Consider the following 17,387-nt stretch of genomic DNA (forward strand, 5'->3'; position numbering starts at 1 on the left):
GTAATACAACAAAATATTCAATAAAAAGGGAATTACCAGGTCCTACCCGAGCGCCCACCAGCTGCGCCGCTGCAGAGTGAGGGGGATGCGACTCCTACACAAAATTTAAATTTAACCTAGCATTATTGATTAAAAACATCGCAAATTACCCACCGTTATCTTCGAAAAACTTGAACATACATGCAAAAACGTATCTCGGAGTGCCATACGTACACCACCCGGTGCTTCCTTCCCGGTTTCTCCAGCCGTCCTGCCTTTTTCTGAGTTTTATAGGTGGGCAGTCGACGAAAGTACACTACCCAATCTTTAAAACCCCAAAAAAAGACAATATCGTTTGCTGTCCCGGGGCTCCTTCGTCTGCTGGTGTTCTGGCGTCTGTCCTACCACTATAAAATTCACACTCACTTTTACTACAATCAAAACATTTTCGCACGTCCTATTCATGAATGAACCAAGACATGAATGAAAAATACTATGTGCCATCTACATACCCACCGCCTCTATGTGGGCAGGACTCTGTTGCAGGATTCTTTATAGAGGGGTATAGCAGTCTAGGTTTCTGTACCGTGACCAGTATGGTGGCGCTCGGGTTGTCTTTAGTTCATCTATTGGTTACTAGATGGCGAGAAACATGAAATTTAATATAAATTATTCTATTTCTCCCGATCACCCAATCATTATTTTAAAATGATTGTACTGGTCTTGTACTTTATAAACTAGATTTAATTCTAATTGCATCGTATCGGCCACGAATAATTATACAAGCAAATTTAGTAGTGTACCATACTATCTTTTTCAGTCATTTTTATTAAAAAAATTAATTGTCTCTAAAACTAGCGAAAACAACGACATAAATACCTTAGAAGGGTACGAAACGGTACACTGAAATTAGTACAGTCCATCTAAAAATGCTTGAGAGTTATTCATCATTATCCATAGGCGTGTGTGTTTTTGGGAAAAGGTTAAAAATAATCAGAATATGGTAAATATGTAGAAAGAAAATTTTTATTTTATTAAAATTTCATTGATTGGTTGATTCATTATTTCATACTTATACAGATTAATGCTCTTTCTAGAAAACACCAAAACCACCGAATTTCTACAGTAATGAAAAACAATAATAAAGCTTTGTCAAAATTAAAAATATGAAACTTCTTAAAATAAATATGTTTTAGTAATTATTATCCAAAATTAAATAATTATCCAAACTAAAAATTATATATTTGAATAACATTGATTAAAAAAAAACGACATACCTGATATATCGAAAGAAATACCTTTTATACTTCTTTCTATATTCTATCATAATCCCTTAACAATCAACTATCAATGACCTTCTAAATGGATGTTTCAATACACAGCCAAACACAAAAAAAAGTTTTATCGTTTTTATAAAGATTTACAAAATTCGTTTTTAAAAATTTAATCAGTGTACTTTAAGAAGGTTAAAACATGATTGGGTACTCTGGTTATAAAGTAAACAAAAATATTACAAAATGAATTTCGCAATTTTGACCTCGAATTCGTGATCAGCGACCCCGAAAACCCCCCTATTCCAAATTTGGCGCGAATCTGTTATGTTTTGAAAATTCGTGATATCTGACTTTAATTGACCCGTTTTTTTTGTTAGAAAAAGAACATCAATTCTGACCACGGATTCACGTTCGGCGGTGTCTTAATCATATATATGAACATTTGAATATAGGAAAAAATTTTTTTTTCACTTTTCCTAGCACTTAGTGAATTTTTGCAATTTTTGACCTGTTTTTTGAGGTTAGGAAATTCCTGTGATGTGATAGCTCAATTCTGACACCGGATTCGTGATCAGGAGGCAAAAATACTACTGATAGCATATGTCGCATGAAAAGTACAGAAGACTTTTTTTTTGTGTGTCTGTGATATTAATAAAACTAAAAAATATATAGAAAACGCAGAGCTTTTAGGAAACAAGAAAATTTTAAACATTGTCAAAAGTGGTCACAATACGTCTAGTTTTTTTCTTAACTTACAAAAATTTGCCCTTTTTGTTTGATTTCATTCAATATTTTTAGGAAAATTTTTAGAATTAATTTGAATTAGCTCAATACTTTTAAAATAAAGTAAAAGTACAGGAGCTAATAATAAAATATACAGGGTGGGCCATTAGTGTAAGAACGTAAAATAACCCCTTGTTACTTATAATACAGGAAAAAGTTCATATAAAAGTTGTACAGAATCAAGAAATCTAAACGACAAAATTAATTTGAGACATACAGGCCGATGAGTACAAACGGGACACGCCAAATATTACATTTTTTAAATAGAACACCCTGTATATTCTTAAACATATGGGTTTCTGCGAAAATTCTATATATTATGACAACATAAACAGTTTAACATTTTAGTGGGGAGTTAATTTTAATTATTTTATAGAATATCAACACATAAATATTAACTAATAAAATGAACTCAAAATGTAATGATAAATTATGAACTGACAAGTTGACACAATGTAACAGTTTTTTTCCAGTCATCTCGTGCGACCGAAAATAATAAAAATTATATTTTTGTTTTCAGAAATGTTGCTATATCTTAAAAACTAACAACTTTGGGTGTAGTACACGCTTAATAAAAGTTGAAGTGGACTGATATATGAATAAAATAGAACAACGAAATGGTGTCCCATTTGAAAAATGTTGAAAGTTTGAACTTTCTAATAATCGATTGTATATGATTTTTTTTCTAACATTTGCCTATAACTGTCAAATATTTTTGCTTTAAGTGTTGAAAGTTAATAACTTCTTCGAGGTTATGTTTTTTCAAAAAATTGGAAGAATTTTCTACATAACTTGGCAACCCCACACTAAAATGTTAAACTCTTCATATTGCCATATACAGAATTTTCTCAGAAATCCATTATGTTTAAAAATATAAAGGGTGTTCCATTTAAAAAATGTTATATTTTTTGTGTTCCGTTTTTACTCATCTCCCTGTATGTTCTGTATTCTGAATAACAAGGGAGTTATTTTACTTTCTCACACTAATGTCCCACCTTGTATTTTTTAAAAAGAAATTTAGTAAAAAGGGATTAGCTAATCAATCTTTTGCTTTGGTGCTGACAGATATTCTGGTTTTATTACCATTTGTAAATACACATTTTAATAGATGTTTTCTGCAAAATTTGAGGAATTTTCTAAAAACTTTGGTAACGCTAGATGTGTAAAACTATTTACGACATATATTTGTTTTGACAGTTTTCACAATATTTTGGTGTATTTTGTCAGTGATATTCCATTGATTTTTGTAATAGTTTAATTTTATTCCGATTAAATATCGTATCTTTATGTCACCACATACAGGGTGTATTGCTGGGTGTGTGGCATTGCAATTTTTATTCCCAACATTTTACATGCTATAAATTTTTTTTTTATTATCGGGATTTGAAAGAATACACATAGGTTGATTTTATTTGTATTATATTTTTGTAAAGACAAAATATTACAATAAACTATATAATAAAGAAGTACTTATCTTAAACTAAATAAAAACTATACAATATTATATTTAAAAATCAATAAAATCCTTAGCAGCTAAAGGTAGGTATTTTTGCGATATAATAAAAATTTTCTATATTTACACTGTATTATAGTATTTCTATTGCAATATCACCAAATTTTTAATATATATTTTCCTTAACGATTTTTATGTTACATGGTCCTAAATACCTTTATAATTAATAACTTCATTAGTGATGTGGTCAGCAAATCAGAAGTGGGATAGTGGATGTTACGTTTCATTTATCAATCGACTCTCGATTCGTCGACGGATAAATGAAGTGTAGGTGGTAATTTCAAACTGGCAGACAGATTCGGATAAAGATACAACAAACAAAAAGACATTCAACATGTATAACAAATATTATTTATGCTAAAAAGGTGACAGTTAACAATCATGCAAACATATCACATGTTTTTTGGACGTTTAATAACAGTTTTTTGTTTGTTGTGCACATGAATACATATATATTTCTCTACACATAGTTTATTTTATTAATATGTATAAATTTTTTTCACTGAGAGAAATCCTGGGTTAGTTACTTTCTATATATTTATTATATATAATATGTTTTTCGTCCTGATTTGCGCTGAGTAGTAGGATTCAAGACACATTTTCAATTAGGTACACATGTTAAAACAATGAAAGAATTTAGAAACTAAAATTACAAAAATCACAGAAAGTTACAAAAATTTACAAAAAAAAAACTTAATTGTGATATTTCGAAATTATATAATAAATACTATACAGAATGTACACTTATTAATAAATTACAAATTAGAAAGCTCAAATCGATCCAAATCATAAGTACGTAATTCTTTATTATATACATTTTTACCTCTCAGGTATGGCTCCGGAATTGGGACACGGTCAAACCAACTGCAATTTTGAAAGAACCCCGCACAAAACATATGGAAATTGAACACCGGTCAATTTTTATGAAACTTTTTGATAGTCCTCGTCATGCTGATCAAAAGTCTCAAAGCACGAAACCCTACAACCCCTTTCAACCCCTAAAACCACCCCCAAAGGTCAGGGGGATCCATATAGGTTAATTGGCTTAACAAAATATTTTACTACTGTAAACGAACCTACAGCCACCTACACCATAACTAGCTTTAAAACTATAATCCCTGAAACACTCAAACCCCCATCCCTCTCCCTCCCCCATCAACTACCAAAGCCTGTCATGTCACTTTTCCCTGCTTACTGGTTGGGAAAACATTTGATCGTAAATTCCATCCTACAGCCACCTAAACGATTACTACCCGATACCCTCCGACGCTGACCCAGGACAATTGATCTACCCAAACCCAACCCCATAGTTGGGAGGGGTAGACCAACCCCGTTCCGTATCAAGGCCTGACATGTGACTTTTCCCACTTGCGGGTTATAAAACCATTTGATCGTGAATTTCATCCCACAGCTGTCGAAATGTTCATTCCTCAATACCCTTCAACCTCCAAAAATTGAAACTCCCCCTCCCCTCCACTGCGTACCAAAATCTTCCATATGGCTGTTTGCTCTTTACGTTAAGAGCATTGGGTAGTGATTGTTAAGGTAGCTGAGAAATGAAATTCATGATCAAACAGTTTCAGAGCCCGTAAACAGAAATAATTCATACGGCAGGCTTTGGGTCGAGAACGAATAAGGGTTAATCCACCTTCCCAACCCCGGGGTTGGAATTGGGGGTGAGGGGTTCAATTGTCAATTGGTCAAAAGGTGTCGGTAGTGATCGGTTAGGCCACACTTTGGGATGGAAATAATGATTAAAGGGTTACACATCCCACAAACAGCAAACAATCTTATGGCAGGTTTTCGTACTTTTTGTGGGTTAAAGGGTATTAAAGAATAAGATGGGTGCAGGATGGAATTCAAGATTGAACGGTTTCATAAGCCGTAAGCAGGGAAAAGTCATGTCAGACTTCGATAAGAATTGGGGTTGGTCCGACCCCAACCGTGGGATTTGGGTTGGGGGGTGGATGGTTCAATTGTCGGGGGTCAGCGTCGTTTAGGTGACTGTGAGATGGAATTCACGATTAAACAGCTACACATCTAGTAGGCAGGGAAAAGTCACATGACAGGCTTTGGTAGTTGGTGGGAACGGAGAGGGATGGGGGGTTAAGTGTTTTAGAGGTAGCAGTCTTAGCCTAGTTATAGTTTGGTGGCTGTAGGTTCGACTGAAGTAGTAAAATATTTCGGTAGTTTTATTGACCGATAATTTGTCAAGTGCACCCCCTGACCTTTGGGGGTTTGGTGGAGGTTGTAGGGCTCGGTGCCCATTGATAGTCTTAAGCCTGGCTAGTTATGGTATAGGTGTCTGTAGGTTCGACTACAGTAATGAAATATTACGGTAAGCCAATTGACCTGTAATCTGTCAAGTTCATTACCCTGATCTTTGGGGGTGGTTTGGGGGGGGGGGGGGTTGTAGGGCTTCGTGCTCATCGAGACTTTTGATCAGCATGACGTGGACTAACAAAATACGAAGTTTCATAAAAATTGACCGGTGTTGAATTTCCATATGCTTTGTGCGGGGTTCTTTGAACAAAATTGAAGTCGAAAATAACTACAGCCGTACTTTGAAAAAAAATTCGAATTTTTAGAAATGATTGGCAATTTCCTCGGTCTTATTAATTGTCGTGTACAAACTGAGATCAGAAGCAAAAAGATATTTCGCTCGATTCCGCAAACTGAAAATAAAAGAGAGCTTAATCATTGACATTTCATTTTGTTTCCCTGTCAATCTCTAGGCACCTCGCAGTCTTCTTCATATCCATGTTTAAAGCACCTTCCTTTTTTTTTTTATTAAAATACGTAACAAAAAAAGAAACCTTAAATGAAACTCTTCCAAAATACCTTGTCTTTTCTTATCACATTTCACACATTTTTTCCGACTATTATAACTTCTTTTATTACTATTTAATAATTGATATATTTTCTTTAAAATTTGCTTAGGTATAATTTATAAAAATCTACGATATTTATAACAACTCTTCACTATTTCATACTAAAAGACAACAACAACAACACATTCACCCTATTCGTAATAAAACTTTTATGTACACTCAATAGCGACTCCTTAAATCCTTTAAATCGCGCTACAAAAGAAACTAGTTATTGTTGTTTTGTTTTTGTACAATGCGTTTTGTATAAAAAAGCACTTTGAATCCGCGCGACCAAGTCAAACCTTTCCGTCATCAGCCTTATTAATTGTAAATGTTACTCCACTTTAGCTATTCTTATTTTAAAGTTTAGAAGACTCATAACCTTTGATATGAAATATCCTGTACATTATAGCATTTTCAGGATTGCTATGATATACGGTTTGACCCATCGAACTTTAATCGTTACAGTCCTGTTCACGTATGACTTGATGAAGTGTATCATTTAAAGGATCATAAGTTGGCCATGCTTTTTAATGTTTTAAAAGATGAATATCATCATAAAAAAGTTCTAGTTTATGCTACAGTTTTTTTGCGTTTTCTTCTAAACCTACAAATAGGAAAGCTAGGGTCTAGCTACATTTACAGCTGGTGGCTCAAAACAGTTTCGACTGACGCAGGAGAAAAGCTTAGAGGCGCGCGCTCTAGTCTTGGTCTGGTAGGAAATAAATGTTGGACGTCATATATGAAATAGTGCGCGGCGTTGGAAAATCTATACCACAACCCTATAAATTGTCTTTAACACATCACAACCTCTTCTCGCTATCGTCTACGACCTCTTTCCGGTCCCCCTCCCTCCCATTTCAGGATATAGTCGATTCCAGACACACCTTTGTACAAATGAGATCTTAAAACAGGAAGTGGCGTGCATCTACGTGCAAAATTCGTTGTTACGGTCTACATATTTGAGTCATTAGCATATATACAATTTGATAAAAACTTGAGTTCTCATTCTCTAAATAAATAATTTGTGTTTTGTTGTACTTTCGAGACGGCGGCTGCTCGGGCGCGCCGGAGCAGAATCTAACTTCTAAGGCCAATTCACGCGGCGCCTGTACAATCTATTTCGACTATATCCTTGGGGACCTCCACGAACTGGTACACCAGCCGCTGGCCGTCCACCTTGGCGAGGATGCCCCGCTGGTAGTAGTACCTGAGGGCTCTGCCCATGGTCTCGTAGTTCATGTCGGGCTTGTTCTTGTGCATCCCCCACAACCTGGACACCGCCTTGGAGTCGACTAATTTGAAGACGCCCTTCTCCCTGTTGGTCCACTTGATGTACCTGGGGCAGTACTCCCTGTCCTGCAAGAGTTTCAGCAGGAACTCCCACAGGTACGTCGTCGAACCCTCCCGGCTTTTCCTCTTCACCGTGCCGGGTTCGCCGATCTTCTGCTTCTTGACCTTCTTCAGCTTCCTGGGGGAGAAGCCCAGCATGTAGGAGTCGTCGTACATGCTGGAGGTGGCTGCCTGGATGACGGACGTGGGGATGGCGTGTCTCATAGGGGGGGAGGGGGGTGATGGCGTCGTGAAGGGGGACTGGTTGTGGTGGTGCATGTGATGGCTCTGTTGTACTTGGTGATGTTGCTGGAGTAGGTAGCTGTTGTAGGGGTCTAGGTCTGAAACAAAGATAAACAACGTAAGGAACTCCAATCATACAAACAAAATATAAAGGGGTAATTGCGAAAATTTGTAAAAATAAAGTAGGCGGATGTCATAACAAATAAATTATGATTTATCATAATAATAAATTGACACTTTCTGTCAACCAATAATTAGTACCAATTGATTAATTTATTATCAGAATAATTATGGCAAATAATATTTATACCAATCCAGAAAAAATAGTAACGCTGCAATAAGATTATACCACCAAAGATATCCAAACCGACCGATTTCTCATAGACAAACATTGGCCTCGGTGGAAAGAAGGCTTCGCGAAACTGGTAAAATTCAGAACAATCTTGAGGGTGCCGGAAGAAGGCGTAATGTCCGAAATGTTGAAACTGAGGAAGCTATACTGGAACATCTAGAATAAGATTGTGGTACAAGCACAAGAGAGGTGTCCAGGCAGTAGAATGTAGCTCATGAAAATCTTTTACCCTTTTCACCATCATCCCGTGCAAGAATCGAATGACCCTGATTTACCTAACCGCGTGGATTTTTGTCAATGATATATTAATATTTCCAGGAATGATTTAAATTTCCCAATGAATATACTTTTCACCGATGAAGCAAATTTTCATAGAGTAGGTGCAGTAAACCTTCATAATGTTCATTCATGGTCTGAAGAAAATACTCATGAAATATTTGTTTCAAGATGTCAACATAATTTCAGTTTAAATGTTTGGATGGGAATTGTAGGAAATACTCCAGTAGGTTCTTTTATTCTACCCCACAGGCTTGGAGCGGCCGAGTATTTTAGATTTTTGAACGAAAATCTTCCAACATTATTTGAGGATGTACCTCTCGCTACACGTCAGGTGATGTGGTATATGCACGATGGAGCGCCTGCACATAGTACACTTGCCGTTAGAGAATGGTTAAATTTAAATTACCGGAATCGCTGGATTGGTCGTAGTCGTGATGCCCCTGTTTGTTGGCTTGCACGTTCACCTGACCTAACGCCTATGGATTTCTTTTTGTGGGGACACATAAAAAGTATTGTTTATGCCACTCCTGTTGCCTCCTTAAAAGAACTACGCTTAAGAATATTTCAGGCAGCAGATGACCTTGGCAATAACCAAGAACTGCTTGTGTGAGTGCGTTATAACTTCAACAGACGTATTAGGTTATGCTTGCAGCAAAATGGAAATTATTTCGAGAATATTCTTTAAATTTAATTTTGCATTTCTTGTTTTTCGTTTGTATTAAATTTTATTTCAGTTAAATAACTTTACCTAATACATTTCCCATAGTCATAAGTTATCAAACATTTTTCATTAATTAAAAGCAAATTATTCTTAATGGTATTATTAAATTACCAGCTTATTGACAGAAAGTGTCAATTTATTAATATGATAAATAACAATTTATTTGTTATTACATCCGCCTACTTTATTTTACTAGAAAACTATCGGTTTTATCGAAAAATTACAAGAGGTAAAAAAGTTGCGCAATAAATCAGTCTTCTAATAAAATATTGCAATGGGGTCGACTGTTTCACTCCTTTATAAAATGCGCCAATGATCGAACAAATATTGAAAAGTTGTCTTTTTATTAGTAGGATGTTCATACTAAGTTTCGTGTCTCTAGCATTCCTCATGTTAAAGAAAAAAATTAAAACGTGAATTTCAGTCCCCTCCTTTAAGAGGGTATATTGCCTCAGGGGTGTAACTTTCATATAAGTATGTCCCTAAATTAATTTTTAGAAGTAAATCTCCGTTTCAGGAAAGTAATTTTTTAAACAAAGCGTCCGATCTATGGCAGAACGATTTTCCCAATACGTGCGATCTTCTTAAGCGGCACATAAGTGGATGATAGTATTTACCAGAACTCTCTAAATGAAAGTGCGTTTCCTTTAGTGAAAACGTCCATACAACGCACTAGAAAACGAGCAGTCGTTTTTCACGCCATCGCCACAAAGTGTTGACTTGTCTATTTTCGTCATTACAATTACACATTTATTTAATTGGTCGATGGGTTATTTATTTCCGAATCCGGAACAAGGCGATTGACTGTGCGGTTGGTCAAAGAAACACGAAATAATAATAGCATAGATACTGATAGAAAATTGGGTCAAGACATTTATATACACTTAAGTCTTACAGCGTACAAGGTTGAGATAAATAAAGTTTTTTTAAGACTTGTTACGTCATGTCGATATCTTGAAAAAATTGACATCTGGGCCATGTATGGTATATGGGCATACGTTGAGAAATACTCCTGCCTTAAACTAAGTATCTTTCGATTTTTTCGAGGCAGACATAAATAATTCGCGCGACACATGCGACCAATTCTCGAATTCGCCCCGGCCAACCCATTTGTTTCGATTTTGCAGTGGGTCGATGCCGTCAAAACACGGGATCGTTGGACCCTTGACATTGTCACGGTTGAGCAGGTAAATCAGTGGGCGCGCAAAAGTACCATCGAATTCCTCCGGGCGTCGGATATTTCGGAATCGGAACATGCATCGGTAAAAAAGTATTTATTACATTACCTTAAAGCTGAGGCGAGTTAAATTGTACTGAAATTGTGTGATTGCCACAGCACGAAAAGGAAATTCCGCCAAACATTGTATGTTTTAAAATCAAAATTTCAATTTTTGAGGTGGGGAGTAGCTATACATAAAGAGTAAAAGTCAGAATTGAAATTTTTATTTTACAATTTGTATTAGGACATTACTTGAGGATATAAACAGATTTGTTTTATGAAAATGTTGTGTAAAATAATAAATAATGGTACTTCTCTCTTGTGTATTTTCGTGTTTCTTTAATTTAAGACCACCCTGTATATCTAATCTAAGGTGTTTGTATGACATTCTCATTTTATCGATAGGCAGAACTTTTTATAAAGAGTGACATTTTGCGATAAAGTCAAAATAAAAAGAGTTTCTCTTCTTGTCAACTCCATCCGTCGACTCACTGTACAGGGTCGGAAAGTCCCCATGGTTCATCGGCTGTTACGTGAGAGCGATAAAGAAAGTCATATAAATCCGTGCGATAAAGAAAGATGGCTATAATGAAGGCGTCTAATAGTCACCGCCCATTTCGCCCTTCCACAAATAAGATCCACTTCCAAAATCGAAACAGTACAAAAAAGTATTAAATATTATTTATTGAAACTGATGAGCTTTATTTAATTAGTATCCTGCTCTTGCCACCCTTTGATTACAGCAAGCGAAGAAAATTGCGTCAGATATTGGACATTTCAAACTAAAAACTTCAGTAAAAAAAAGTATGGCGACGCGATAACTTGAGAACTGGCGATTTTCTGAACGTTTTAGAATCCGTACTAATTCAGATGATTCGAAAACATTGCGACGGGCACCCGAGACCATTTAATATGCGTGGGAAATACCAAACGCAGATACCTAACCCCGTTCCCAATCCCCCTGGTCCCCGGTAAACACACACCACGCACAGGCCCTATAATTTACTAAAATAGGAGGACAAATCAGTCGGCTACCTGTTCGGTAAATACCCTCCTTAACATAATTGATTTCCGGAGCCCCTTCGCTCGCACAAACTGTTGATCTACCTGTCTCTCCCGATCCCAACCCCTGCGATCAGCCACCCGCCCAGCGTGACCCACTTTCCACAAAAGGTGCACGAAACAATGCCGGCGCTCCTTCCGCCTAGGAATTCCGTCTGTTTACCCGGATTTCGGGGCCCCCGTCGGTTTAATTAAAAGGGTCAGGTGGTGGGCAGGATCGGGGAGGGTTTGTCCCCGCCGTCATCTGTGTCCGGGAAGAAAAAATACGGCGGGATTTGCCAAGCAAAGGGGATTATGAGCGTTCGATTTTTTTGGGAGCAGCATGTTAATAGAAAGACAGGTGAAAATCACGCTTTTTATTTAAAAATCGCGGCACTATTCTAGAAAATGGAGAACTGGCAATGTGGTAAAAAAAATTGCGTAAAATATATAATGATTTGTCAGTCCTCGATGAAAAAAAAACCTGTGGCATATTGATCAAAGCTAATCAGTTGGAAACCGGTATATGCCTGGTGGTTCTATTGATTGACGACCTTAGTTGTTTAACAGGTATTGTTGTGTAATTGAATGCTATTCGGGGCCAAATGCTAAAAATAAAATTACAATTTCTCCTACTATGCAATTTCTTGGTATATAATAATATTTAATTGTATTTTATCAATTATTAGAGTACATAATTTTTGTTGAACATTTACTTGGCATGATTTCACAGCAGATTTGATTTTTTTTTCATTCTCGAAAGTTACATTAACCTTTTCTGTCAAACGCGACAAGCGTCAAATTTCTTAGTTATGCAGTACTTTCACCCCCATAACGAAGGCGACGGAGATCACAACGACGGCAATATCTTTCCACTAATTTCTTAATTACCGATTTTTAGTCACGAAGTCCTCTAATTTGGAACCTTATAATATCCCATTTAATTCAGTAAGTTTTTTTTTTAAAGACAGTTAGTAGGCAAAAAGAGACGGCGGTTAATTACTATTTAATTAAGCATAAATACAGACGACAATGGCTGGCTCAGTTGGGTGACCTTTGACGCTGGTGCAGCAGCGACATCGACGAGGTCGCGTCACGAAAACTTCGTCTCTAATAAAAGTGAATAACGATTTAAGTAGGAAATGTCATTTAGTTTATCAAATCTGAGAGACGTAATAGCTTCCTTAGTTGGATAATTACGCAACGGGAAAGGAAATTGGGTGACACTTTTATTGTGCATCTCTGTAAGAGCGAGGAAACGCGTCGTTTCGACGTCCAAAACGACAAACGTAACCATTAAATAAATAGTAAGCTTCTAAAGGGTGATTTTAGCATCTACATCAGATTTATAAACGCACATATATTGCGATTTATCGTCACGTGTGTACCTGGCATTAGAAAACTCACTGTTAAAAGCGCGTAATCGGTATTAACAACCGATAGGACCCGGAAGAATTTCTCCGAACGCTCCAGCAATCCGGGTGTGCTCCACTGAGCAGTCATAATCCGTCGTGGTCTACTTGCTTTATCTGGGATGGCTGTGGCACAGCCAGCGAACAAGTGAAGGCGCACACGTCTCGAAATCAGCGCCTACTTAGCGAAAGGAGTGCAGTGGAGCTTACTCCGCAATGTTGCGATGCATCTATTTTAACCAAGGACAGAACGATTTGAAGGTTATATGCGATGTTTCCTGGTCAATGTTCTCTGCAGGGCCGCCTATCCGCCTATCCTCTCCCCCTCCTCACCCCTCCAGACAGAGGATACGATCGACCCGCTAAAAGTACTTTACACATTAACTTATCTCTAGAGGAAATTAGACGATTCCAGGAAAAATATGTCTGTAATGTGGTCGGAATAACAACGGAAGCCGCAGTTGGTTTACAATTTATTAATTAATGAACCGAATTCTAGAACAATTGCCGTACAGCGTGTTTACGGGGAAGGTTCAGTTTTGTCGTCTTAAGTTTTACATTGGCATAAGGCTTATAGAACTTCAGAAACAGAAATTTGAGATGTAACGATGTTGTTGTGGAGAGCTTTTTCCGTTACGAAACGAAACTCTTTATCGGTCTGGATGCGAGTAAGCTTACGAAAACTGTTACGATTTGGATGGATTGCCGTAATTTTAGTCTGTGTATTGTAAAAGCAGTGAGCGAAACGGCTTCCTTTTATGCAATGAACTCTATTTTGGGAGTGCATTCGAATTGGAAAGGATCTGCTGTAGATGAGCGTTAAAAATGATTTTAAAGTAAATATAGACTTGTTATAAGATCCACAATATACGCTTTGCTTTGTATTTTTATCACTCTCGAAAAATGTCCTGTAAAATGCTTTGCAAAAATTGCGACAAATGTTGAAACTAGAAGTATCAAAATGGTGTTTTAGACAGGTTAAAACAAGGCGACAAATTTTTCTAAATAAATGCTGTAGCTTGTACAAATATATTTTTGTTTCCATGTCTTTAATAATGAAAAAGTTAGAATGTAGGTACACTTTGAACATTGCCATTTAAAAATTTCATTTTTTCTAAAAGCTTTGTGTTTTATTTATAATTTCGTTCTATTAATTACATTTATAAGGAGATCCCTTAAAAAACATATTCAAAATGCAGAAATATCAAGATCTGTCTATTGTGGCTACATTTACTGTTGGTCTTTATAGGCGAGCGGTTCACCCCTAAACAGATGCTTCTAAATGAACTGATAACCGACTAAATTTTTTAAAACAAAAACTTACAGCATGAAAATTTTTTAATTTTATAAAGTGTATTTTTCTGATAATTTACATATATTTTTTTATATTATAAACAAAAAAATTGTAAAAAAAATTACTCGCCGAATGGCGAGAATTAAAATCTGTTCAGTAGTTTTTGAGAAAAAAATTCCGGAAGTTGTCATTTCGTCACTTTTCTCACATTAAATTGTAAATATTTCGGAAACGAAGCATTTTTCGAATTTTTGTCAAAGAACAAAATGTGTTTATTTTGTCCATTTTACAATAAAAAACTATTTTCAAAGACATTCGGCGAGTATTTTTTTTTTTACAACTTTTTTGTTTATAACAATTGATTGACAACGCCGAAAAATATAAAAAATATGTAAATTATCAGAAAAATACACTTCATAAAATAAAATAAGTTTCATGCTGTAGGTTTTTGTTTTAAAGATTTAGTCGGTTCATGCCTTTTATTTAGGGGTGAACCGCTCGCCTATTATCAGACGTGATGAACAATAAAATATTTACATTTAATGATTTTAATATGTCAGGTATCTATTCGGTTTGCAATTAATAGTTTTTAGATATGCCATTTTCAATTTTTGTTTAAGATGGTCGAGGCATGTAGTCCGCAAAGTAGTTGTTTCCGCAATATCGTCACTTACGATGAGCAGGAGGCCATGTCTCAAGACCGATCGATTCCGGCCTGCACAAAACCGCATCGCCGCGGCCGGAACACCCTGTGCAGCATTCCCTGCCGAACTTCCTCGCCATCGGCGAGCGTATGCAGCGTGCCTGCTTATTGAGAACCTTGAATCGGCCGTCCACCCCGGCAGGGTGCCCCCCCATCCCCCGACCCGCGTCCAGTGACGTCCCGCGTGCACTTGCAGTTTTGCAGTGATATAATTATAGAGATGCACATGCGCGCAGTTGGCCTTGGTCGCCCGCTCTCGCAACGCACACGTACATACATACGAGCGAGCTTCTTTTGTTTTTTTTTCCTATAAGGCGTTACGTGTGGCGACCGGAAACGGCCCGATTGCGTTTGTTTTTTCCTCGATTCCCTCCGCGGGATGAATTATATCATGCCCGCGAGATATTAATTGCCCCGCTTATAAAAATAATATCCCCGGCCGATCAGAAAAACATGTTACACAATGCTGATACGGCGAGCGGTATCGGCGCGTTCCCATTGGCCGCCTTGGCGAATAATTGGTTTGTTTTTTTTTTAGGTTGCCGTAATTAGGACTCGATGCATCAAATCGTGTCAGGACTGATAATTGTCTGTTTTTTATTGCAGTTTTGTCTCCATTCACCGCGTTTTGTTTATATGTAAGGCGAGCGATATCTGGCAGAGGTTAGCCGTTAAATCTCTTGTAGATATTTGCTTCGTTTGTTTGTGAGGAATTCGAAAAAACACGCTAAAAGGCATCTAAGTCTGCTTATCGCGCTTTGGAGAATAAAAGTACCACTTTAGTTTTTGTGTAAGAGGACTAAAGTGCATTTAGTACATATTACATACAAGACTAAAGTGCTTATTCGACCTGGGATTAATAAAACGTGTATTTTATCAAAGCAGGACTAAATTGTCCGTTAATCCTTCGAAATTTGATGATGCACTTTAGCACCTTGATATATAATGTAGGTAGTACTAAAAACTTGAGCGAACAGATGTTCGCTTATATTTATTATATCTCTTTAGAGAAGGTAGATAGAATATTCTGCTTTAAAATACTGCTCGAGTATCTCTTAATCGCTCGCAATTAAAAGATACGCTTTAGTACTATCGATCCTTCGCGGAACAGTTTTCAGTTATATGTATATCAATAAAGAAATCATTAAATTTGACATTGTTCCAGGCTGAGAAATGAAGAAGATACCAGACATGTGTCGGACTATAATTAATTTTAGTTCCATAGGACTGGAAGATGCACTTTAGTCCCTTGGTATAAAATAGGCTTTAGATATCTTCAAAATAACTGGATGCTAATATTGTTAATATCTTAAGTAGGATTAAAGTGCTTTTTAATTCTTTAATATTAAAAAGCACTTACCTTGAGACTAAATACTGTAGTCTCAAGGTAACATATGCGCTTTTAATGGAACTAAAAAGAAATTTTAGTTCCTCGGGATTCGGATGCACTAAAGTCCCTTTATTTTCTAGTTAGTATACTATTGATATTTATGATTTGCATTTATTTATATATACCACAAGACTAAAGTGCTTTTTTAATACTTTGGCATTAAAAATGCAGTTTAGTCGCTTCATACGCAATACGCTTTAGATTCTTTCTAACCAATTGACAGTGTTGAATTTATGTTGTTCAGAGTTAATCGTTCAAAATTAAAAAAATGCACTTTAGTCTCTAGGTAGTTTAGTTTCCTTCATATTTTAGATTCCTTTGGAATAATTGATAACATGAAATTTACTTTACTTTAGAGTCTAATTGCTTAATATTAAAATATAGACTCTACGTCGATATGGTGCTAAGGAACTAAAACTAAAGTGCTTTTGAATACTTTAGCTCCTTCGTTTGTATACAATACATTTTAGGGGCTTACAAAATAATTGATAGACTGACTCTATGTCGATATGGTGCTAAGTAACTAAAACTAAAGTGCTTTTGAATACTTTAGCTCCTTCCTTTGTATACAATACATTTTAGGGGCTTACAAAATAATTGATGGACTGATTCTATGTGGATATGGTGCTAAGTAACTAAAACTAAAGTGCTTTTGAATACTTTAGCTCCTTCCTTTGTATACAATACATTTTAGGGGCTTACAAAATAATTGATAGACTCTATGTCGATATGGTGCTAAATAACTAAAACTAAAGTGCTTTTGAATACTTTAGCTCCTTCCTTTGTATACAATACATTTTAGGGGCTTACAAAATAATTGATAGACTCTATGTCGATATGGTGCTAAATAACTAAAACTAAAGTGCTTTTGAATACTTTAGCTCCTTCCTTTGTATACAATACATTTTAGGGGCTTACAAAATAATTGACTGATAATATTGCCATTTAAAATTTTTAAATGTGTCCAAGGGTAAGATATATC

The 17,387-nt window shown here is 36.2% G+C and overlaps 1 protein-coding gene across 2 annotated transcripts in view; it reads right to left on the bottom strand.

Annotated features, from left to right (window-relative positions):
• Positions 1-3,516: 3,516 nt before the first annotated feature.
• LOC108911968 (ecdysone-induced protein 74EF-like) overlaps positions 3,517-17,387 on the bottom strand; it is a 63,571-nt gene continuing 49,700 nt past the window's right edge. For both annotated transcript variants that reach the window (XM_018717067.2, XM_018717066.2), the window contains one exon: positions 3,517-8,092. In XM_018717067.2, coding sequence (XP_018572583.1) covers positions 7,518-8,092 — 575 coding nt within the window. In that variant the 3' untranslated portion in view covers positions 3,517-7,517. The remainder of the gene's footprint in view (positions 8,093-17,387) is intronic.

The sequence above is a fragment of the Anoplophora glabripennis genome, unplaced genomic scaffold, assembly GCF_000390285.2.
Source record: "Anoplophora glabripennis isolate ALB-LARVAE unplaced genomic scaffold, Agla_2.0 scaffold389, whole genome shotgun sequence".
In the NCBI taxonomy this organism is placed as follows: domain Eukaryota; kingdom Metazoa; phylum Arthropoda; class Insecta; order Coleoptera; family Cerambycidae; genus Anoplophora; species Anoplophora glabripennis.